The 25,724-nt window shown below is 37.4% G+C and overlaps 1 protein-coding gene across 2 annotated transcripts in view; it reads right to left on the reverse strand.

Moving 5' to 3' along the window:
• UBR2 (ubiquitin protein ligase E3 component n-recognin 2) overlaps positions 1 to 25,724 on the reverse strand; it is a 62,174-nt gene that overhangs the window by 2,407 nt on the left and 34,043 nt on the right. For both annotated transcript variants that reach the window (XM_071577714.1, XM_071577723.1), the window contains exons 22-45: positions 24,482 to 24,534; positions 23,494 to 23,596; positions 22,902 to 22,950; positions 22,317 to 22,471; positions 20,291 to 20,393; positions 19,479 to 19,588; positions 19,178 to 19,258; positions 18,188 to 18,369; positions 17,290 to 17,489; positions 16,055 to 16,148; positions 14,682 to 14,843; positions 14,232 to 14,329; positions 13,936 to 14,008; positions 9,239 to 9,387; positions 9,104 to 9,159; positions 8,589 to 8,685; positions 6,785 to 6,852; positions 6,161 to 6,296; positions 5,445 to 5,535; positions 4,560 to 4,690; positions 2,783 to 2,891; positions 2,477 to 2,533; positions 926 to 1,003; positions 510 to 680 (exon numbers count right to left, since the gene is read on the reverse strand). In XM_071577714.1, the coding sequence (XP_071433815.1) occupies positions 510 to 680; positions 926 to 1,003; positions 2,477 to 2,533; positions 2,783 to 2,891; positions 4,560 to 4,690; positions 5,445 to 5,535; positions 6,161 to 6,296; positions 6,785 to 6,852; positions 8,589 to 8,685; positions 9,104 to 9,159; positions 9,239 to 9,387; positions 13,936 to 14,008; positions 14,232 to 14,329; positions 14,682 to 14,843; positions 16,055 to 16,148; positions 17,290 to 17,489; positions 18,188 to 18,369; positions 19,178 to 19,258; positions 19,479 to 19,588; positions 20,291 to 20,393; positions 22,317 to 22,471; positions 22,902 to 22,950; positions 23,494 to 23,596; positions 24,482 to 24,534 (2,606 nt within the window). The remainder of the gene's footprint in view (positions 1 to 509; positions 681 to 925; positions 1,004 to 2,476; positions 2,534 to 2,782; positions 2,892 to 4,559; positions 4,691 to 5,444; positions 5,536 to 6,160; positions 6,297 to 6,784; positions 6,853 to 8,588; positions 8,686 to 9,103; positions 9,160 to 9,238; positions 9,388 to 13,935; positions 14,009 to 14,231; positions 14,330 to 14,681; positions 14,844 to 16,054; positions 16,149 to 17,289; positions 17,490 to 18,187; positions 18,370 to 19,177; positions 19,259 to 19,478; positions 19,589 to 20,290; positions 20,394 to 22,316; positions 22,472 to 22,901; positions 22,951 to 23,493; positions 23,597 to 24,481; positions 24,535 to 25,724) is intronic.

The following is a 25,724-nucleotide window of genomic DNA, read 5'->3' on the forward strand; positions in this document are numbered from 1 at the left end:
TAACTTCTCTGTAGCAGTTAAAAATAATGTAGTTCTAAGTCATATAATTTGCAATCTGTGTAAAACACTCAAGAAAACCATAACAAGAAAAAACCCCAAATTCACTTCTTACTAATTGCCAAAGTGAAAACAGATATTATCTAATCTTTTCTTGTATGCAGAAACAGCTGAAGTGAATTTTCATGGTTTTAACAGCAGCAACAATAAAACCAAAGTATTTACCTTCATTCTTTCGTAACACTTGAATAGAAATAAACGCACAGACAAAACAGATTCCCTTGAGAAAGAAATTCAAATTTTCTATGACATTTTATCTTCAAAGAAACAACCTTGGAACCTTATACCAAAATATAGGAAGATGAATGCACTCTAGTTTTCAGGCAACCCTATTGTTAAATAGACACTTCCTTTACAAACCACTCCTGCAATCACATTCATGGAACTATTAATTTCAAGACTACACACACCATCTCACCCAGCAGTACGAGTAGAGGCATTCAGTTCCTTACCTAAGGAATATGCCCACTCCAGAACCACAAGTGTATGTATGTGCAGTACAGGCTCCAACATCTTCCCCTTCTAATTCAGTCTGACAGCAGTAACTCTGAGAGCACAGCATGGTCCCACACACAAGGCACAATGTTGGGGCTCTGCTTTTATCACCACCTGATTTTGGACACCTTTTGTTAAGGAAAAAAAAAACCAAAAAGAAAGCCACTGCATGTATTAACTCTAGATAGTAAAAAGATTCAAAATTTAACAGCTGCAATTTCTGATTCACTGAAATACAGGGCAGTTTTGCTGACAAATGCTATATGCCATTAACTTTATGATTCTATATACAACTTTCTGAGACGTTCAGGTTAGAGTTCATGAAAAGGAGCAGAAGACTTCAGGGTCCTCACTGTAATTCCACACAACTTACGAGAAATTGGACGCTTGGTTAATGAGGCAGCTGTAGTCATCTGGAAGGTCTATTAATTTGTTGGATTCTCTTGCATAGCTAGAATAAAACAATCAAATCAACCACTCAAATTTCAATAAATAGTACACAAATGAATTCAAACTCATTCATGTTTTCCTGACTCATCTAAACAGCATCTGTGAATAATTAAATTTTTAAGGTTTTCCGCTTCTCTGCCATTCAAAGTAAAATGAGAGCACACTAAAAAGGAACCCACAACATCTTTCAACTAAGCCACCTCCTGTTCTGTCATATTTTTGATTATTTTGAAAACACAGAGACAGAAAGACAGAAAAATACATATCATACGTAGTTTTTACCAAAACCTCATTATGAGGCCACTACAGGTTTAACTAAATATTTGTTCTCTCCCTTATCATTTTGCTTTGTATTTTCCTTAGTCACTAATATTGAATGGGAAATAGTCTGACTCTCAAGCCAGAGAAAATATTCATGCAATGACAAGGACCTATTTAATACAAAATATTTATATATTTAAAAATAACAGATACTATACAGTAAATTTTAATAATTTTCAAGTTTAGGAATAATACAAATGAGACTATGACATGTAAACAGGCTTGTAACAAAACAATGTACAAGAACATGCAGAGAGGGGGAAAAAAGAATCACTGTCAAATTAAACATAATCTTGGGAAGATCAGATAAGAATCAGCAAAAGGAACATATGGAAAAAAAATCCCAACAATCACAAGTAGCAGAAAACCAATCACACAACCAGAACATTCTTATTGTATAAGATTCTGTTAATAGCCTGGTGTTTAACAGACAAAGTGATTAGTTTTTATTTTTGTCACTTAGCATTATTGTATGTACAGCGCTGAAAGATTGACTTTTTGTATTTAGAACAGGAGATTAAAATGCAGGTTTGTGTTTCTAATAACAGCACTGTGAACCTCACATTCATTTATAATTATCTGAATAATTGTTAACCACCATTTTTACCCAGCCTTCAGAAAGAACAACACCCCAAATGCTTTTCTGCACCCACAAAGTAATAAATGCGTTCCGGATTCAAAATAGTTGCTTAGCAAGAAGAAATGTATGAGAAGTGAATTTTCTTTTTAGCAACTGATGGTGTTGGTTTCACTAAAGGAACTGGAGTTTTTAAAAAGATAATTTAAAAAGCTCTTTCAGGCCTGATATTTTTAAACAAAGGTTAGACATGTCTTACAACAACAGTGTATTTTTTGCACTGGAAGGTGCAAAGTAATAGGAAACATGAGAAGAAATTTTATGGCTTCTGATTACTGTGTGTCAGTCTAAATAAAACTGTAATATTTAACTTTGACTTTAAAATCTACTGATTTAAGCAATATATACTTTTTAAATAAATTCAAAAAATCTCTTTGCCTATCCCTAATATCTGTTTTTTAATTAAGTAGAACTGATACTATATCATTATAAACACCCATTACAAAAAACATTTTGGAGAAAACAGCAACATGAAAGGTTTTTTCCTGTTTCTCCTTCAAATCTCTCCATGTTTACCTGATAGCTTGTCTCTTGCCTTCCAGATACCTTTTTACTTCATTGTTACTGCACCAACTACAAGAAAGAAAAAAAGTGGAGTTTAACTTCAACAGATGATAAAAAACAATTAAGAAAAAAAATCCACAGTACATCTATTAAATAACCCCTATAACCAAAATTGTTTCTTTTGAAACATTTATTTCACAAATGCTTTTCAAAATCTAAGATTCACTTCCATATATGCATTCATGGGAGAATACTTATACTACTACTTTTTGCAGAATTCCTTATTATATTTAAAATAAGCACAAAAGCACAGCTTACCTTTCTATCAATGTGTTCAGAATCTCACTGTTTTCTTGAAAAAGGCAAGTGAGGTTGTTTGGCAAGGAAAGATAGCTACATAAGTGTTCAAACTGGTTTGCTCCATTTACTGAGAAAAAAAAAGAGTGTAATTGTCATAACTACATTTTAAGAAATGACATTAACTACAATAAATTAAATACTGCTCTAAGTTATGGGACACCTAACCTTTTTTTTTTCACAACTGTATTCTCCCACACCCAAAACATGGCATGATGCATGAAAGTGGTAAAGGCACCAGACAGTTATGTTGGAAAACTACCAGTAACATAAAGCAACTTTCAAATTTGACCCCTAAGCACGTTTCAAGTGTAGTCATGTAAGAACCACAAGTGAGAGCTGAACATCCTTAACAACTCAGTATATCTTTGTTTTAATGTCACCCACTAAATGGCTCCTTTGTGCTCCTTGTGAAACAATTAACACAGGTGGTCAGTAACAGACAGTGTATCACAGCCTTAGAAAGAAATACAGAAATGGCAAATACCTGCAATGCCAAACTTTACTAAAATCCCTAGGACAGCCCCAGACCACCACATTCACACTAGTCTACTGGTTTCACTCTCCTGGCCTCTGCTCTCCCAACTTTCAGGAAAAACAGTACCAGTGCCTGACCCGGGGAACAGCCTCTTTAGCTTCTGAACAGAGGGAAGAGAATTAGAATAAAAGCTGTGCTCGATTCCCTTTCATGCCCAAGTAATTGCTGTTTTAGAACCCTCAGTAAAACACCAGACAAAAGGAACACAAGCCAGTTGTGGGATCAGTGGATCCCGGGGCAGGGGAGTGGGAAAGGAACATGAAACACCCAGTGTCACAGACACTGCCAAGACATCCCATAGTGGTGGGAAACTGTAGGGCCATACAAGCATCTGGGACTTGAGGACTGTAAAAAAGAAGTAGAGCAAAGCCTTTCTTTAAAGGCTCGTGGACCTACTGTCTGGAAGTACATCTGTACGTTGCACCTCATCTTTAGAGTATCCATATCATAAAGAACTCAAGTGATCTCTACTGGTCCAGACTATGAACTTGAGAAATCTTGTTACAGAAAATGAAAGTTCAGGAGAAGAGGTTTCCTTCTTTCAGCTCAGCACCAAGTACCAGATTTTGTTTTAAATGTGGGAGTCCTGAAGTGCTGTGAACCTACTTTTTATTAACATCTTCAGGTTTACATTCTACATACACCTTATGTTGAGGGCAGTAAAGTATGTTACTACTATTGATTATTTGGGGTGTAGCCTAACATAGTGTAATTACAGAGAGATCACAGAATGGTTTGGGTTTGAAGGGACCTCAAAAACAAGCTACTTCCAACCTCCCTGCCAAGAGGAGGGACACCTTCCACTAGACCAGGTTGCTCAAACTCCCATCCAGCCCGGCCCTGACATTAATTATAGGCAGGTGCTGCTTGAACGAAATCAATGCAAGCTAAAACAGGTCTCATTTGAAAATAGTAATCTATAGGAGCTCTGAAATAATCGAAATTTTCCTCATTAACAAAAGACCATCGATTTCTGTTTTAAGTAATCTAGAACAGCAATTGCCTCTATATAAAAATACATTTAAAAAACCCCTCAAATTAATTTTTTGTCTTTTTCATTATGCTGATATCATTCTGCACTAGTAACAAGTCCACATTCATTCAATCAGTTTCTACAGAAAACAGAGCTAAAATGTAATATATTTTGACCATTAATGTTTATGTCTTCAAAACCTGATTTAATACAAAAGAAGACAGTACCTTGAATTTCTGAAGGTGCTGGGACTCCATTTAAGTAATGAAAAAACAAAGCAGAACACCTCAGGAAAGGCATGATTCCAGCTTTTAGATTCCTCCACAGGTGCCAGCCTGAGGAAACTTCTTTCAAGGCACTTAAGAGAATACAGTTAAAAAAAGTTTGCTTTACCTAATAATTTTGAGAGCTGTATTTAGTAAGTTGTCATTCATATGGCATATTAAATACTGACTTCAGTTGAAATAACCGTTTCAAAGAAAACTTCAACAACAAATTAGAGATTCATAAAAATGTAACCAACGGGGACAGTTAATTAAGGGAAATTTTGGATTAACATTTCAGATCATAGAATCATAGAATGGTCTGGATTGGAAGGGACCTTAGAGATTATCAAGTTCCAACCCCCTGCCACGGACAAGGACATCTTCCATTAGACCAGGTTGCTCCAAAGTCCATCCAACCTGGCCTTGAACACTTCCAGGGATGGGCTTCCATCTTCTCTGGGCAACTTGTTCCAGTGCCTCATCACCCTCACAGTAAAGAATTATTTCCTAATAACTAACCTAAACCTACTCTCTTCCAGTTTGAAGGCACTCCTATCCCAACAAATTTTCTGCACTCAGATACTGCCAATTCCAGATTCTGCAAACTGAATTAAAAAAAATTGTTCCAGAGAATAATCTTCATGAGCAGGTATCTTCATGATCAGAGAAATTTATAGGAATAGTTACTTAAGTGAATCTAGAAGTGTTGGATAAGAAACAAGACAAAAGAGCTCCCAAGTGAAAAGTCTTTGACTGGATTATTACATAGAATTGAGTCAGTAATTACTGTTGAGTTCAGGAGGGAGAAAAATACCATAATATTTTATCAAATGATCACACTTTTACCTTCCTGTACACTGGCAAAGAAATTTATACAGTGTAAGCACAGCTACTTCCTCTTCACTGTTAGTGTCTTCTTGATCCATGCCATTCTCTTCTGAAGAAAAAAGAAATAATAAGCAAGTTGTTTTATATATACAGGATTATGCAGCAAGAACGTATTTTTCAAGTTTTGACAAAAAGTGCCCGAACTAAGTGAAATATTCTACTGGAATGGAATATGATATACCAGAAAAATCTTTCTGCTGCATATCATATGTGGTAAGTTTATGCTATTGTCAGCTTCAGTGAGGTGTTGGTTTACTTGTTCAGTTGGTTGGGTTTCTTAATGTACTTGCTTGGAATTCTTTGCTTTTGACATACTATGCCTTATTCAGCTCCTCTAGTCAGAAGATACATTGATTCCTTCCTTTGCTAACTGCAAGTTATGCACCATGCAATGCCTAAGCCAAGTCTCTGCTATAAACACCTGCAGACACTGCTACATTAGGTGGAAAGCCAGGATTCCTGGGTATGCCCCAAGAAACCTCCGGTGTTGAGCAGCAATGACAAGATGGCTGAACTTGCTATCAATTTATCAATACTCTCTGTGGACTGAAACACAGAGCACCAACACTCTATTTTGCAGTAAACTGCACACATTTACTAATAGCACCACAGTTTTTTCCTAAGTACAGACTTAAGGAACCACTTCAATAAAAGTTGAAAGAAAGTGGCATTACCTGTTGATGAGGTAAGTAAAATTTGTATTATGTGTGCCATAGTGACAAGATGAAACAGGTGAAGATCTCCAGTGCCAAGACTAACCCCTGAAAAATCCTGACAATGTATGGCAGGGAAAGAGAGCACCAAGCTTACCTGTAAAAGAAAACAAGAAAGCTGGTACATTCCATTTCCTTTTGAATCTTCCCCTTTCCCCTGCTCATGCTCTAACTATACCGTCTGAAGGCAGACTTAAGGCTAATATTAAAGCTAATTACACAGACATTACTTAAGAGAATAATGATTAACTATTATGAGAGTTTTGAGTCTGCTTGGGTGTTTTTGGTTTTATTGGGGGGTTTTTTGTACTTATTTTTTGTGTGTGGTTTGTTGGGCGGGGGTTAGTTTATTTATTTGTGGTTTTTTTAACAGCCAAAGAGCATAGCTTCATTTTACCCTTTTTTATACATAGATAAGAATATTTGAAACCATAGAAGTCTTTAAAATGTAAGTAGTGAAAAAAACCCTAAAACCCTGAATATTTTGAAAGGTTCCTAACCCAAAGTAAAGAGATGGATTTCAACAGTTTTTACATAGTGCCTACTGAATTAAAACATTATGAAAATGTAGTATGGAATACATACCAATAAATGAAACATGTCAATATCAAGTATGCAAGGAAGATTTCCATTTTTTTCATTAGGCACCAGTGCTAAATATTTTGGAGAGGAAAAAAAACCCATTAATCAAACAATTATATATGAAAATATTTTTCTGTATTTCAGTAACAAAATGAGAGCCACCTCCTTCATTTACATGATTAAACAATTCAAAATACAAAATCTCAAACTCTGACCCAGAAATAAGCTCAAACACTAGTGATTAAACAGGAACACTAATTGTTGCTAGACAGCTCCTCAAAGGAAACTTCTGCAATCAACTTAACAAGACTCACTGAACTTGCCTTGAAAAAAATCATTTGCCTCATGGATTCAAAAATATAAATACATTATTTTATCTCTAATGAAGAAAGAGCTGGTTGTTGGTCTCTCCACCTCTGTAGTATTCACATTCACAGAAACCACAAATTATTAACCAAAGCACTCCAGCTGACAAAAGAAATTCAGACACTTAATAAATTCCAAGCACCTCCATCTAAAAGCAAACAATATAAGTTATGGGTTTTGAAAATGTTACTACGTATTTTAAGTAACAATCAAGGAACAGTTGCAGACTTGTTTGCTCCAAGCAGTAAAATCTGATCTATAGTAAGAATTTCAATTGCAGCTATGGGTATAGCTTTGCAATTCAGCTGTAAGCATTAAGCTGCCAAGTTTAAAACACTACTACAGTAAGAAAACGTCTCATCATAACAACTTAAAAATACTTCAGTTGAAGACTGCTGCCTTACTGGCCAAAAAATTAACAGTTGAAGATGCGTGACATTTTGAATCTATTTCTTTTATAAAACATTTCACTACCATTCAGATTTTAAATGCTTTTCCTCTGTAAGCATGTAGCCATAGAGTTCAACCCAAAAGTGTGATAAATGTTTCTATCAAAAAAGTGGCCAGAGCAAGGGACTTACAACCCCAAATTTTTCAGTAAATCAGCTCTACAAATAGTTTATAGAATCCTGACAGATCAAAAGCTAGTAATTTTCCTTATTCCTAGCCTTGAAAAGTAAAATAGCAGAAACTTTTCCTTCATAAAAAAAAGCAGTACAGTTGCTTTGAAGAAACATTGATTCAAGTTGTCAAGAAAATCCAAACCACACAGAACACCATATACTACAAAGTTCCAGTCAAACAACTAGCAGCATTTTCTCTCCTGCTTCACACAGAAAACTGCTCAAGCATTACTGCTACAAACTGATGCCAATTAAGTTTTTCCCATAAAGCTGCCAACTGTTTGCTGAAGTAGGTGTTATCTGTCTACCAGTAATTTCAGTATATGAATGCATTTTAAAAGTTTCCCTGCTCTACTGACTGGAAATATTAAAGTTATCCCATTTTTTAATGCCCTTTCACAATAGTCCGCTCATGGGCAATTACTGCATTAGGCTGAACTTCAGCCTTTTCATCTGTATCTACTGACGCTTCAAGCTTGGAACATTTTGGTTGTTCTCATTAAAATTCTCAACTAACATATGACATTACATATTAAGTCCTGTCTTATCACAGATTCTTTCTAAAAGGAAGAGTCAACAGAAATCCTCCACAGCAGAATATTCATGCTTCCCTTGAAATGTATCTTGGAACTGCAGACCAAAAGAAATGTCTGTTTTATTTTCCATCGTATGACATAATATATATAGGTGTAAATATCAGCTCTTGGTCTATTCCTTAAAACCAGTGCATAAAATAAACCTCTAATCAATACTAACAGTCACTTTGAAAGCATTTAGCTGTATCTTTGCAAAAAAACAGCATAAGGTGGTGAACTTACATGCTAATAGAGTACAAAAGTGGCGCTGTACTGCTGAAAGAGATGAAACTGTCCAGTGAGCTGCAGCAAATCTTGTTAGTGACGTAAGGCAGTCATCCTTTAAAAACAATGAAAAAGAGACACTGCCACAGTCAACAGAGATCCTCAATATGAAAGACCTTTTGACTTACTGCATTTTTTCCAGGCCTCTTAACTGTAGTTTATGGGGGCAGTTGGACTGTGTTAAGCATATGACAGGTACCTACTTTATGCACACACACAAGTTCTTTTCAGTATTGTTATTTTGACTGTTACCATGAGAAACCATGGCCTTACTAAATTATGTGTTTATAGGAAAAAAACATAACAGTTTTGCTAGCTTTGGTTTTTAAACAGATTACTAATCAGATACAGATTGACTAAAGAGTAGGATCCAACAAATAAAACTATCAGAGAACTGTAACTTAAAATTTAGATATTCCTCACTACTGAAGCACAATTCCCTCTCTTCCACCGCTTCCAAGAGGAATTCTTACCTGTCGACAAGGTAAATGACCAAATAATGGCTTATCTTCATCAGCTAAAATTCGTTCTGTAAAAAAATTCAATCCCGTGAGTTTAACTAAATTCAGAAAATCACTTAGAAAGGAGCAAAATGAATACATTAGTACCTATAGTCTGTATTGTATAAGCACAGCTTCCCCAGCACATTATAGGTACACGTGGATCTTCCTCATTTGGATGAACCTTCAAGCCTACTTTGTATATTGCCGTACCAAAAGTTGTCAACATCTCTTTTATGCTCTCAGAATAAGGGTTCCTGAAACAAAGAAAACAATATTACTAATTCATTATTCTGTCCACTGGCAGCATAGTACTTCTAGTACTTCTTCCTGAAGGGAAGTTCCAGCCGGGTGGGAGTTGGTCTCTTCTCCCAGGCACTCAGCAATAGGACAAGGGGGCACGGGCTCAAGCTCTGACAGAGGAAATTTAAGTTGGATATCAGAAAAAAATTCTTTAAAGAGAGAGTAATCAGGCATTGGAATGGGCTGCCCAGAGAGGTGGTGGACTCACCATCCCTGGAGGTTTTTAAACTGAGATTGGATGTGGCACTGAGTGCCATGATCTGGTAAATGGACTGGAGTTGGCCCAAGGGTTGGACTTGATGATCTCGGAGGTCTTTTCCAACCCAAAAAATTCTATGGTTCTATGATTCTGTGATTCATCCCATAGACTAAAAGCTGACCTTTTAAAATTTAAGGGACAACTTCAATATCCTTCTTTTGATCTGGTATTCTGTAACCTCTTTTTTGTGACAGATATGTTCCAAATTATTGTTTGATTATTTGATTGGAACCAATAATTTTTTAGTGTTAAGTGCGGAGGGTGACAGTGAGTGCACCCCTTAAGGAAAGCTGTTTGGAGTGCGACCTTAAAGAGAAGAGAGCTACCCTGGTGTGTGTGTAGTCCTGTTACCAATGAGAGGCTGTGGTGTATGGAAGGTGAATTGGTTAACCAGTGGCATGTTGGATATGAGAGGGTAGAAAGAGCGTGGATGTTATTGAGTGAGAGTTAGATGATGTAATAGGAACTTCTAGGAAGTACTTCTACTACTACTGCTATGAACTATGAGGATCTGTCTGTGAATCTATCTTGAATAAAGTCTTGTGAGCCTTCTGATCAAGCCTTCTGATGTCTGCTGTGCCTGAGCTCTTCTGACCGTCATCCACACTGCGCCCCTGCTTGGGACTAAGGGGTGACCCCAACACTTGGTGACCCCTGACGTGCCAAGGTGGCAATGAGCTGGTGGGTGATTGATGATGGAGACAACCTCCTGAAGGTAAAGGATGACAGTATCTCTTAGTGTAGCTGAGTATTCGCCGTGACCAAGGTCGCGGAAAAGCCGTGGATTCATGGAATTTAAAAGATATACACCGGGATGGCCGTGACAGAAAAGCTGTTGCACTGCGGAATTTATGGAAGTTTTTCGCTGTGACGGTTATCTCGGAAAAGCCGCCAGGGGGGTGCGGAAAAAATTCATCGACGAAGAAAGAGAACACCTGGAGTTTTTTCAGGTGAGCCACAAGGAGCAATCCAAAGAGATGGTAGATTTCGAGAGAAGAGTGTAAGACTGGTTTGATAAGCGAAAACGCTGTAAAAATAACTGCTAATTGAAAACCTTTGAATTCTAATAGCAGCAAGGTATTCATTGACAACGTTGGAGGCAAGCCAGCTCATACTGGGCAAAAACTTCCCTAACTTGTTTGTGGAAAATAAGCTATATTATAGTCTTAAGTTCATAGTTAACACCCTCTAATTTCTATATATATGACTGGGCGGAATCTTGGGCGGAGCTTTCCTTTTGGCTTCAAATTTGGGTAGTGGTCTCCTGACTTCATCTCTTGGGGTGGTCTTGAAGTATCTTCATCACTGTTGGACTTCTGCCTTTTCTTTGTTTAGTGACATGACCTGTCAAACCTGTAAAACCTTGGCTCTAATGATATAAAATCTTGGATCTCTACCATTTTTCTCTATCACCTCTGGTTTAGAGGTACAACGAACTCAGGGATAACCAAGTTCTGGTAAAGAAAACAGAACATGCTTAGAGATGAAGATTGAGCAAACAGGCCTAAAACTTCGAGAGGGGGTTTGGGAATTGGGCCTTGCTCCTTCTCACTTAAAGTGAACGAGGTAATGGTCGCTCTAAGATATATGATGGCACAGCACATAGAAGAGTATGATATAGAATGATTAAGGACAGTAAATGGACTTAAGAAGCAAGGAAGAAAAGGCAAAGATAAGGTAGATCAAAAGAAAGGACTGTTAACACATGCTTTAAGGGTAGGAAAGCTAAGAAACTGTTCACTTAAAAAAGTCTCATGCTGTAAGAAAGAGTTAACTTGGAGAAGGTTTTCGGTTCTGCGTAGTAAATCAAGGTGCTGCCAATAGAGCTAGAACTAATCAGCACAAGGACTCTGACATGCCGAACTGATAAGAAGGTAACAATCCAGGTCAGAAAAACAAAGGAGGGAGGAGAGAGGTAGTTTTATTATCGCCATAAAGTTGTGTTGCCTGCTAATACTGGGGAGAAGCTCTTTCTTACCAAAAAATGCTGCTTTAAGTTTGTGTTTGGGTCAATTTTGCACTCTGAGAGACTATGAAAAGCTGATTTGCTGCATGTTGATAACTTTGCATGAGATGAGGAATTTTTTGCTGCGTATTTCAAGATGGCGTCGAACCCCACAGAGAAGGAGGGCACGTCTTCATGGGGAGGGGCAAGGGTAACACCCCCAGGGAGGTCTCTCCACGTCATGGGTGTCGGCTCTTGCAAAGAATGCTGGGCATTGAAGGCCATCAGTTGTAAAGGGACTTCTGGGTGTTGTAGTCAAAACAACACCTGGTGGCTCTGAGGTCATCACCAAAGCGACAAAAGTAAGCAGCTGAAATGGGTGGACGGTGATGCACAGCAGCTGTAGCTCACTTGCAGTGCAGCTAAAGGCAAATGCCTCGGGACAGAAGTCCTGCAGTCAATCACAGAGAACGTGACTGAAGCAAAGCACCTCTCAGAGAAGGAGAAAACGGAGAAGAAGAAGAGAACAGCAAAGAAACCTAGAGGGGTGAACTGGACTTTTGATAAAAGGGTGAAAAGCAGTGTGGACAGTTAATATTATGTGTGAACAGTTAATAACTGGGAAAAGGTTTCTGGCTTTTTTTGTCTCTACAGGTCAAGATCAATGATGGACAAGAGCTGTTGCAGTGCTGGAAATAACAAAGCAGATCAAGACAAATAATAGTTCAGCTTATGTGGTTTGGGTTTGTTCTTGCAGGTGAACATCTGGTAATGTAAAATGAGTGGTGTTAACTTGAAACAGAGTCATACTATGGTTTGGTGTGCTAAGAAAATTAAGAATGCAGAAAATTAAGGTGTTAAGGAAGTAGTATGGTGTTAACTGGATATGGAGCAATACAACATCTATAGCATGGGGTAACTGGTACTGCTAGAAAATGATGTTAAGTTTACCGTGGTCTACTGCAGCTGAGGTTTTTCTTACTGGTGCATGTGATGAAAAAAGTGAAAAAAATGAAAGAAAAGAAGAGAAAAAGTGTTAAATAAATGGAAAAAAAAAAAGAAAAAAGAAAAGAAAAACAGAAAATGTGGAAAAAGTGAATGAAGAATGATGAGTGAGGAATGAATGAGGAATGAATGTAGCTGAACAAAGAGCTTTAAGGATGAACTAGAGATGGGTTAGAACTGAAGGAGTCTTTATGGGAAAACTAAGCTTTGTGATTCTGACAACTGTGGTGACATTATCATCAGGTGCGGGTAGTCTTCTACAAGGGCCCTGTAGAAGATTAATTACTGCAGCCTCTTTGGTAACACAATTACAGACAGAGGTGACAGTGAGTGCATCCCTTAAGGAAAGCTGTTTGGAGTGCAACCTTAAAGAGAAGAGAGCTACCCTGGTGTGTGTGTGGTCCTGTTACCAATGAGAGGCTGTGGTGTATGGAAGGTGAATTGGTTAACCAATAGTGTCATGGCATGTTGGATGGGAGAGGGTAGAAAGAGCGTGGATGTTATTGAGTGAGAGTTAGATGATGTAATAGGAACTTCTAGGAAGTACTTCTACTACTGCTACTATGAGCTATGAGGATCTGTCTGTGAATCTATCTTGAATAAAGCCTTGTGAGGCTTCTGATCAAGCCTTCTGATGTCTGCTGCGCCTGAGCTCTTCTGACCGTCATCCACGCGGTGCCCCTGCTTGGGACTAAGGGGTGACCCCAACAGTTAAGTATATTAAGTCTTCAAAGATAATACAGTTATGGCTAAATTACAAGAAATCTGTGTGACTGGTAGTGAAATCTGTGATCAGCTGGGATAGGTGTTTTGCATCTTTGTGTGCAGGTGGCAGACAAATGTCTGGTCCATGTAACAAGTTTTATTACTTTCTCTTCAAGTGAAGAAAGGGTAGAACCAAATACAAGCACACCATAATAGCTGAAAATACATATTAGCACACTCTCCATTTCTCAGTCTTCCTTCATGTTTCACATGTTGTGCTGGTTATAATGATGAATCCCTAGTCGAGTTATAAGTAGTACAAAGCTTAATTTTTATGACAAAATGTATTAACTACAGTATCTTCTCTGCACAACCACTTAATACATCCACCTCTGAAATTCTAGTGCATTACTTAGGATTTATGGGTTGGACTTCAATACCAAATAATGTGATGAATTTTTCTAATTTAAGCAAAATTCATATATTTGCCTTAATTATTGAGACCTTCTAGCACAGAAGTGAGATTCTATTTTCAGGTTACCGTTTCATGACAAATTTTTAATGATTCATTAAGATGTAAATACATACTTCAGTTTGAAATCTGGTCTAAATCCTTCAGGTAATTGCAGCTGATCCATTTTTTCTGAATTACCAGAATGGCCTGGACAAACAAAAAGTAATAAATCACTGATTATTCACCTATACATGATTTTTACATTCTAGAACGGTGCAGAAGCACATCACCAAAAATGGAAATTCCAAGCTGCTCTTGCCAATTATGGCATCATCTCTCAATCCACTGTGGTAGAACCAATATGCTCAGTTCTTTTCCATAAATATTGTAACATTTTCACATACAAATATATAGATTTCTTCACACTTACTTGCAGAATCTTCATTTCGAAGTAAATGCAGTGCTTTTATTTGCTGGGATACTGTTTTGATCCATTGAGTTAGGTTTGGTTGGCCTGAAAAGTCTAACCTATCAAAAAAACCCACAACAAACAAACCATTAAAAACAATTTATATACAGAATTATTAGTTGAGGCATTCCATGCTCTGTTTCTCAACAGGCCCTTTTCTCTGCTGCCCATGTATTTTTCTACATTCAGTTCATTTTCTGCAGGTTCTATGATTTCCTGTCCTTTTATACTCTAAATTCTGTAATACACAATAACAAAGTAAAATCCAGAAACCAAAACAGGTGGGCAGGCAATCCATTTGAGTTTATCAAAACAGAAGATAATAAACATTTGGGAGGGGTTTTCTGGGGTGTAGTTTGTTTGGGACCTTATTCTTTACATTTACTGAGGACATTTATAAACCAAACAGACCTGTTAAACAAAGCTCTTGGTGGTGGAAGCAGAGGAATAACTGTGTTGCTTAAGCACTCACAAAGTGGGCAAAGGAATTCACCATTTTCTACATCGTAACTTGTGTGCACTCGCAACCTCTGTTGTCTTCGTTGCTCTTTTGCCTGGACTGCATCAAAATACCTTTAGAAAATAGCAAGGTATTAGTGGCAAATTATTAAAATATTAACATACCAATTCAAGAATTCTCAGGAAGACAGTTTTGCCTTTTCCCAGATATAAGTAAAAGAATTATCTGAAGGAAAAAGCTCTACCCTCTGACTGATAAACTATTACTACCTGCACGCTATTCCCAGTTTTTGGCTGCCAAAATTAAGTGCTGAAGTTCACTGGGCTGTTAAAATCATGTTTAAGACCTAAGCCATTTCCATTTAGGAAAAAAGAAGACGTGGCAGAGAGAAAGTTGAAGGATTAAAAGGAAAAAAGCCCTCATTTTTACATCAAATTTTTAGGGAGATGTCATAAGCATTATCCATTACAGACCCCAATCAAAACAGAGTAGCAACTAGTGGCTGATATTCTATGGAAAAGAAATTAAATTCACTGCTTTGCTAAATGTATCTGCTATTCCAGAACCTTCTGATGTGGTTTAAACCATGCCAAACCATGCCCAAAATGATCTGAACACAGGCATCTAAGGGCATTTCCAGGAGATAACTGCAACCACACAGAACTGTGGGCAGTGATACCAAAGACCACAAATGAAACCTGCCTGTGCTTGTAGCCACACAATCTCTGGGAGCTCCTAACACTCTTCACACACAAAGCAGAATTTGAAATTAGGCACTTCATGCCAAGGATCAAAGCAAGGGCCTAACTGAAGTCAAGAGGCTCAAATATTTTGCATTTGTCATGTGGCGCTGGACCACACAGCGTGTTAATACACCTCCAAAAATCAAAGAATAAAAATAACTCGAAAAGGCTTTATTAAAATGCTCAGAACAAAGGATAAAATGGAGTTTGTGTTGAAGATGAACTAGGTTGCAGATGTTTCTACCTCAAATTAAATATGTTGGAGGAATTAAAAGTGCAACGGATGCACTGTCATTTAAAACTCTAGTAGAGAGCAGAAGAAGGAGCAAAAATGTATCTATCACTGAACTGCAAAAAAACCCCAAAAACTCTGAGCTTCAGTGTTCACATACATGTGCACCACAGGGAATTGTGCATTGGGATAAACAAGGAAGTGGAATGAAGGCTGCTATGTATGACTTTGTATTCTACTCTACCAAGATGACGGACAGCAAATGATAATTATTTTGAACCCAAATCGATCATATAACATAATAACATATCATGATATTTGGACTAAAAACTTAAATATAGCCTTTTACCTTTGCCAACAATGAGCATGCATAATGTGCCCACAGCTACCCGTGTGGGTTCCACATGACAGATCTGGGTGCATGAATAACGGGTCATACTTTTCTGTATTTAAAACAAAACAGAACAAGTTTGAAATAAACATTTATCAAAAGACTTAACAGCAGATTGATGTTACCACCATCACAATATTATTATTTATCACGGAAGTATAACTCATTTGAGGGAGCCTAGAACACATTACTAATCCACAACAACTTTAAACTGTTTAGATCATTTACAAGTATCATGCAATTTTGTTTTGAGTGTGTGTGCTGTACTTGAGACTTCAAACTAAGCTTTTGGAAGTGCTGGGCCTTGATAAAACCCCCAAAGATGTACCTGCAGCTTTGGTGGTTCAGTACCATCAAACAGTGAGTCCAAGAACATTAATCCTCAGAGTGAGAGCACAAAACAATTCAGTGCAGAGATTTGCTATGTGTTTACATATTCAGATCTCGGAAGCTAAGCAGGGTCAGCCCCGGATTAGTACTTGGATGGGAGACCTCCTGGGAAATGCCGGGTGCTGTAGGTTCTAGTCCTGAGGACTTCACTGGCACCGTCCAAGCTCGCTCGGCCGTGGCAGATGAACCTCAGGACTTAAACGGTGGGGCCAGTTCTGCGCACGCTGAGCCTCACTTAAAAATCCACTGCGCAGGCTGGAAGGGCACACCCACGTGGGGCAGCCCTTCCCAAATCTTCGTTTGCGAAGTTTGGCCATACATACATATACAGAATCCAGAGAAGCCTTTGTAACAACGTCACTGGTCACTGTGGTCTGTTTCACCAAGTACCTAAATCCAAGATTCTTTCATTATCACTAAGAGGCATTTCAGAGGACATAACTGAGAGAAAGAAAATGTACATCTTGTGTGTTTACAGCTTTGTATCAATACCTCCTATCTCATGTTACAGACATGGTTGAAGAACAAACACTTCTGATTTTAAGGGGTTTTTTAACAATAATAAATAACTCGTCACAAATGAATGGCCGAACATTTGTATCATGCTTCAAAGTGATTTACATTATTTAGAACACACATTCCTATCTCACTAAAAATACAAGGAGTGTTGCCATTAATCACAAAGAAGCCCTTCACAAACAGGTAACATAAGAAGGCTACGTCACTGTCTCTAGGAACACATAAGGTTGTCACAGTGACTCCTACACTATTTAATATTAAAGACAACTATGAACAGTACTTACCAGGGTCTGGAGTAATTTTGTTTCTATTTTTAGACAACACAGTTGATCGCTGGATAAATGCTGCCAAGACCATAGCCCTGCTGTCCACTTTCACTTCTTGCTCCTCCTGACACAATATACACATAACAATCTGCCTGGGTTCAGCTACTCTAGTTTGCTCTGGTCCCAAGGCTGTGAGTTTTGCATCTGAAATTACAGGGCTAGAATAATCAAAGAATATTAGTAAGCAATTATTTGAAAAACATTCCAATTCAGATCATGATTTAAGTGTGATGAATGAGTTTTCCAGATTTATGATAAATGCTCTCTGACAAAAAGGATTCCGGGCATTTATACAACAATCCCTATGTTCCCAGGAATAGCATATATTTTCCTGAAAAAAATCATACTCTCCCAATAGTATAATCCATTCCAGTTTAACACAGAAATTAAATGTGCAGCCCTCCATCATCCCCGTCTCTTAAGTGTTTGACATGAATTTTGAGAACACTTTCCACTTCCCCACCAAATCATTAGCATACTGCAATTCGTATCTCCAGCTACATACGGATTTTCTTCCAGATCATCAGCAGACATATAATCAGCTATTTCTAATTTACTATGTTTAACAGCATCATTTCTTCAGTATTATTAATAATTTACTGGATGATTTTGTACAAAAATTATTTGCCTGTTTCTGTTGAGAAGTATGAGGACAGGACAAGGGAGGAATCAATATTTATCCAACCATTTTGACAGAGAAGGGGAGAAAAGCATTCCATTTAGTGCTGGCTTTTTTTGTCTCAAAAACTTACAAAAAGTTTTCCATCGAGCCAAAATAAAGAACTTTTTAAAGAAGTAACAATAGGACAATTTCATGTTAAAATGAATGGAAAAAAACTGAATGAGATTCCTTTACCTATTTTCACATACTCCAGAAGTTGAACTATCCAGCTCATCCAAAGTTTGCTGAAAGAGTTCTTTATTTTCATTAATGAAGTGCCGTTGCATCTCAGACATCTGGGCCATGATCTTTTCCCTCCGCAATCTGGCAATCTCAGCCTTTCGCTTCCTTTCAGCTTTGTCTTTATCACGTGAACTCTGAAATTGTATTGTACACTCAGTCATTTTTAAAATCTTGTTGCAACAGGTAATTTACTTTTGCTACTGCTTGGTGTAACGTGGACTAACCTCCAAATTTTAGCTATTACTATGTGTAACTTGTACTAACTTCCAAACAATGAAAATCTCATAAAAAGACACAAGAAAAGTCTACCAAAGAGTTATTTTTTGCCCTCTTTTCTTTAGCTTGTCTTCAATGCCAGGTAGAACTGCAGATCCAGAAGGGTAACCTCCTCCCCTCAACCTTTAACTGTATTTTGTATTTATCTTTCCTTTAAGCACTCATAAGATAAAAAGCTAAGAAAGTGACAGGTCTCGTCTCTAGTGTTGCTCTCCCTCCATATGACCTATAATCCTAAATGCACTAAAGTGCTCCAAGGTCTGTGTAGTATTTAGAGTGCCATGTTGAGTCAAGCAAATTGGCAGAGCTTATCTTGAATAACCTGCATGGTAAAAACACAGAGATACCATTTCTTTTAGCAGCTTTCCATGGAGTCTGAAATTATGGGAAGAGCAAAAACACTTCATGCTCTAATCAGTAACACATGCACTTCTAAGGAGTAAATTTGCAAAAGATTTGGAAACTACAAAACGTAAAACAAAAATGGTCAAGGAACCCTACCAAGAGGCCTTTCAAACAAATGCGTTTGAGCTTTGACACAGAATTTCAGAAAGTATTGATTTTTCCCATCTTTGACTTATAGCTACAATTAAAAATACAGCTCTTGGGTAGTGACAACCACGACCTGTTCTAGGTCAGTCAACTGTTGTTACATCTTGCTTTTACCTCCTCCATAATATTTCCTTCTGTTTCAGCCACGGGACTTGAAGAAGAGCTTTCTCTTAGCTTTTTAATAGTATTAAAAGTCTGTAAGAAAAAAATATAACATTTAATTCTTCTATGAAGTAAGAATATAACTGTGTGTACCATAATGCTGGCCAGATAACATGCAATGTTGGAATCCAGAAGAGCAAAAATATAGGTACAACAAATCAACATGGGAAATAAGGATATCACCACAATATAATTAGGAAAGTTTCAAAAGTCTTATTTCCATATTTTCTGTGGTAAAATAAAATATATTTACCTTCAATATCCATCTGATCATATCCTTGTGCACTTCCAGATGAGGTGCATTCTGCAGTGTTTCTAGCATAGCCAGTATGCTGGGGGAATTACTGGGTGCCTCTCCTGGTTCTGAGAAAAAATTACAACAGTACCTGATTATACCATTACCTGAAAAATTAATCATCACTAACACTAAAAACAAAAGGCCCCAAAACTTGTTCAGTAGCTGAAGGATTTCTTCAACCAACAGTCTCAATACATAACTTTTAATTCCCCCCATCACAAACATTTTCATGAAGAACCTCTAAATCCTGAAAGTCCTCCTCACTGACAGTGTTTTCTTGTAAGATAAATGCATGGTATGTACTCCCTTGCTGTTTTCATCTTAGGAGATGACATGTAGAAATTCCAAGATTTTATTTCCCACTATTTTAAAAGGAAGAGTCTTAGCAACTTTCATATGATAGCAAAACTAGAGGCACTAGTTAAAAGATGCAAAGGAGAATCACGATAAAAAGACTCTTTAAGAATGCAACTACCATTTCTCCAATTGCATCTAATCCTGTACAGAAATTGTTGAGAGGCCACTTAAAAGGTAACCTGAATCAAGTTTAGTGGGAATTACTCAACTTTAGGATTTCTCTAGAAAATGCCTTTAGTAGTGCTATCATCACAAAACCCACACATATGTAAAGTGCATTATCTACAGTCAACTTGGTAAAATTTTGATGGATAAACAAATATAGTCTTCTGCTTCAGAAGAATAAAATACGAGATCCTGGCACTTTCAGTTATTTCAGATTTGCTATATATTTGAAAAGAAAGGCATACTTGATATTTTCTGAGTGAAGGTAAATGTTACAACATTTTCCTCACTGAGATTCTCCAGATGCTGTTTTTCTTCTTGTAGTGCCATTCCAATTAAATGCAAAACCTAGGTAAAAATGATGAATTTTAGTTCTTTCCCTAAGTAATTCATATAATCTCATTATATAGTTTATGTAATTAATTAAGAGACAGGGAAGTCTTACAATACAATTAGATAATAAGAATATATCGGCAGTTATTTCTATATACAGAATTCCAAACCTACATTATACAGGAGCAAAGGCGTTTGTTTGGAACTTTGCCACATAAAAACCTCATTGTACTAGTTGTATCTTTTTGTTTGCTGTCCTGAGTAGTGAGTGACAAGTCACTGCTTCTTAGCTTTCCCCCTGGCAACACCATGTTACTATTGCAAGTCTACAGAGAGAAGTACTTTGCACGCTTTAAATCCTTTTTGACATACAAAATTTACTGACAAAAATTTAAAATTTTTAAACTGAATTTATTCTCTCTAGAAACACATTTTAAAGTAATGCTAATTTTTATGTCAGTGAAAAGCTGTAATCTCCTTGCACCTAAAGAATGGAATTTCCCTATTTAGGTCTATAATAGTCTGAATGGCATTTAAAGCTGAAATACTTTAATCTTGGTGGTGAACTTTGTCATGCTGAATCAGCCATTTTGCAACTCTATGCAAATTGGCAGGATGCTCTAGACATAAAACATTACTGAATAACCAAAATGAACACTGAAACCTATGTAAGGAAAGGATAATCACCTGAAAATCTGTAACACAACTGGAATGCAACAGTCTAAGTATATACAGAGAAACTGGTAAGACCTGATGAGAGTCTTGAAGTTTTTTAAATTTAATTAAACAATCAATTGTTCCTCAGTCTATTACATCTATTTAACAAGGTCTAATTGAATATGGGCCATTTCCTTCCGCAGAGGTCTCATATCAACCTTTGCATGTGCTTCCAAGAAGATAAGAATGGCTGACTTGGGAAACATACAGTCCAACTGCATGGCAACATCAAAGTGCCATGATTTTCTGAGCACGTGATAGATCCCTAATGAATTTTGCATTTCGGAGAATAAGAATGTTGTAGTTCAGTTTATAGAAATAAAAATAAAATCTTATCCAGTTACTCCAAAGCATAGCATTCTTACATTACCTAAACATAACTACATTCTTCAATTTTTGTTGTTATTTATAATACTGACATAGTGTTCCATTTGCAACTTTTTTGAGTTAGACAGAATTGCTTATGTTAGTTTAAATCTAACTATAAAGGTAATATACACTCAATAGGACTAAACGTCATAAAATTCATAGTCAGGTTCAAAACTGGGGGTTTCATTGCAAAATGTTATGTAAAAACCCATTGGTATTTTTGAAAAGTTTGGGGTTGGACTCTAAACTAACAACCCTGATCAGTATGAACAGCCCCTTGATGGCAGTTCATGTTCATCTCTGCACACCCCAGAAAATGATCATGATGCCAAAATCTATAGTAACCCTTCAGATTTCTAAAGACCATTATGAACAGTGAGGAGCAAACAGCTCAAGTTAAGTTTCCCAAAGTTTCTACATTTTCAAGTTAGAAAATTCTTTTGTGGACTTCTGTGATTTTTTTTTCTAAAATGATTTAGCTTAAACTGAAAATAAGCAAATGAACATCAAGAAAAAAAAAACATTGCCTACTTAATATGCAGTAACTCAGATTAACTGGTTCCCTACCACAATAAACACTATTTCAACTGATTCAAGCAGAGTTCTTTCCTTTTTTGTGCATCTCATTATAAATTACTTGGGTCTTCTATTCACTTTTGAAAATAAATTGCACTGGAGACAGAAGGATTTACCTAGTTTTGTGTACCAGTAAACACCATTTATTTCTCATTCAGAGTATTCTGGATATTTCAGACACCAAGTAATGAACTCAAATCTATAAAACCATCTTAAAACGCTAAAATAAATATTCCTTCATTAGCACAAGCATTATTTTAAATAAAATCCCCATACCCTTTGCAGCATGGACTCTGACCAGGCATAGCCATTGTGTTCTACTGCCCACTGCAGTATAGTTCCCATAATGCACAGCATCACATCAGACTGCAGAATATTAACCAGACTGGCAAAAAGCGGGCAGAAAGGAGGAAGAGCTGGCGGTGGAAGCGCTGAAAGGGAAATTTGTGTGTTTGACATTTCTCCAAGATTTGCAACACCCACATGAAACCTCGGACTGAACAGCTTAACCCAAGGCAAGGGGTAGGAACTAGATGCTCTTTAAGGCTCCTTTCAACCCAAACCATTCTATGATCCCAAGGCAGAATATAGTTGCTGGATGAAACAGTATTACTGATAACAGGCTGTAACATTCAACGTGGCTTGTGCGTAACAGAAAAGCCAAAGGAATAAGCTCTCCAGAGGCAGGTTCCATGACAGATCAGCTCCCTGGTTATAGCCATAAGGAACATAAAGAAATGGCTGCATTTTCAACCAATGTCTACTCTAGCCCAGGAACAGGCTGTTAGTCTTAAGTGTCAGGGCAATATACTGCTCAATATGTGATTCCCTCCTCTCCCATCTTCTCTCCAAAAGGAATACCTGTATCTTCCCTGTTCTGTCTTTTCAGCTTTCTTTGTGCTTCCTCTGCCTGAAACAGAAGAACAATGCCAGCATTACTCAAAGCCTGTACAAATATAAAACTACTAAAAAAGCACTCATGCTTTACTACATTGTTACTGTTTCTTCCCCTTTTTCCCAGCCTTAAATAATCTTGAAAGCTTTCACATCTTCTCAGTTTGTCTTACATTCTACTTGTAAAGTAGGACATGCAGCTTCAAAATTAATCTTTCATCTTGAGCCAGCCTGGACTCTTTTTCTAGCATAATATTGTAAGAAAAGTCTGAGGTAAAATGGCAATTTCCATAAAGGTAATGGAAAATACAGATTGTTTTAAATACTTTCAGTAAGATAAGATGTAAGAGAAGGCACAGACAAGCTCCTGAAGGCCCACTGATTTCAACAGCTCTGTACAGGGCACAGGATCCAGTGGCACGGAAAGCACTGCAAAACCTTGGGCAAATTTTGTTAACGTTCTCAAATATCCAGCTGATAACACTTCTTCCCAGAACAAAGCTTTGGAAAAAGGCAAACAAAGAAAGATACAAACTCCAGAAGTCAGACAACTAGTTACCTTTGACTGCTCTGCCCTTGAAAAGTGATAGAAATACAGATTGAAGTTCTTGGCACATTCTGGTTTTAATTCATACAGCCCTCTGCCTGTTAATCCAGGCTTCCTGCAAAAAACCAAAACACACACCTTATGTCTGTTGATTATTAACATCCAAGAACACACAGCTAACTAGAACAAACAAAAACCACTGCTCTATAGGCATTCTAAAATTCAAGTAACAGTATTAACAATTTTACATGTGAGTAAAGTCATGGGAAATCACCACGACCCAGCCCCTTTTCTTTTATTCTCTCATTTTCACTAATTTAGCCATTCCATTTTGTCCTAGTTCAGCAGGAGGGACCAGCTAACCCTGTGTGGGGGTGATCAAAGCTGTGTATTCTACCCCCTCTATTCATTCCCCAAGGACAATGGGCCATTAGCAGCAGCTGCCCAGGGAGCCATTATCACCTTCACACCCAGCCTGAGGGGGGCGGAGCTGCTAATGGGCCATCAACAGTTCAACACCCCCTGGCTCCCAGAGTTAATCACCCATTGTGTGAGTCCCCGCCCAGGGGGAGGGACTGAGAGCTCCCTGAGGGTACATAAGGGGTGGGTAAGAAGACCTCAGGACCTTCTCGTCGGATCCAGAGCAGCAGCAGGACCTCGACAGCAGGAGATCACCGCTCTCTCCCAGACCACAGCCCTCGCCTGCACCAACAGGTTTTTCATTTCCTTTTGCTCTGGACTGGGGGGAACCACAGGGGTCTCAGCACAAGGGCAAACAAACCCCCTTGGGTTTGTGCCCCAGGACACTGGGTTATACTGCTGGGGTATTGTGAGTTGAAAGCAATTTCCCTTGTGTGTCAGTGTTGTTATTGTAATATTATTATTAAATTTTAGGTCTGACTTATAATCTCTCTCGTGGTGAGTTCATTTCCCCTGCTGGTTCACCTTCAAACCAGCACATCTTTCTAAAGCTGAAATATTAGAATAGAGGGAAACATACTTGAAACATGCCACTTCTTCAATCACACTTTCCATTCCTGTCTCTCTGTTCTCCTACAATTGAGTGAAAAGGCAAGACATTGAGTTACTGTAGTTCTTGGATTAAATACACTCAAATATCATACAATACTACAGTAAGCATGCAAAATGATGCAGTACTCAGTCATTTTACTGGCACCCAAGAGAACGCTAAAGCACATAACATGAAAATATGGTCAGGAATACTATCTCTGTAAAAACTATTTTTAACAAGTCATGCTGTTCTAAGTACTTAATTTTTACTGTTTTTCACTGTCATAATAAACTTGGATCTAAGAGTAGCAGAAGAAAACTCTAAGCTAGTTTACTCAGCTTATCTTTGGAAAACACAGTCAATATTTCTGGTTTCTAGGCCTTTAAACTGAGATAAATATAGGAAAACTAAAAAGACAAGTTACTGAAAAATGGCAGAACAACCACAGAAGCCAGCAGGAGACATCAGCTCAAATACATAACACTACTTCATACACAAATTACCTTTTAATATTCCCATCCCCTTCCTGCAATACATATTCACAGCAGTTAACATGCCAGGGAAAATGTATTTAAAACTGACAATAAAATTTGGAACTCTAGCTTAAACCCTAGTTTGCTCTTTCATGCAACCTTACACTACTTTTAAATAATTTTAAAATCTGACTTTTCAAATTCTTGAAGTTTAAAATACTTAGAACAAAGTATTTCAGAATCTATCTGTAAAAAATAAACTATTGAATTTTAACTGTCTTCAGAAATAATACTTAAAAGATTGCTACAAAAATATTAAAAAGGAAAGGAAGCTTTGCTATCATACAAAAGCACTCATAATAGAATTCAGATAAATGCTTCTGTTCATGCAAATGAAACATTTTTGTCACACAAGTCATAATACTGGGTCTGATTTCTGATTCCATGTCTTTTCACTTATTGTTAGGCATTAAAAATTAACAGCTTATATTTCTGGATAGTTCTAACAACCCACTTCCATACATCTAATTCAGGGTTTACAAGCAGACTGCAGAGACAGTCAGCCAGATGGCCTGACAAGGAAGAGTATTAAAAAGAGAAAAGAACTGAAGAAGCTCTCAGATTCCTGCGTCTTTCATATGTTGTTCCTTCCTTACCTCTTTCCTACTCTCTCCAGGAGAATTATTAATCTGTACCCATGATAACCCTGCTCTTAGCATAATCATGCTGCTCCCATTCGACCCATTCCACATTAAATG

The sequence above is a fragment of the Pithys albifrons genome, chromosome 2, assembly GCF_047495875.1.
Source record: "Pithys albifrons albifrons isolate INPA30051 chromosome 2, PitAlb_v1, whole genome shotgun sequence".
Taxonomy (NCBI): Eukaryota; Metazoa; Chordata; class Aves; order Passeriformes; family Thamnophilidae; genus Pithys; species Pithys albifrons.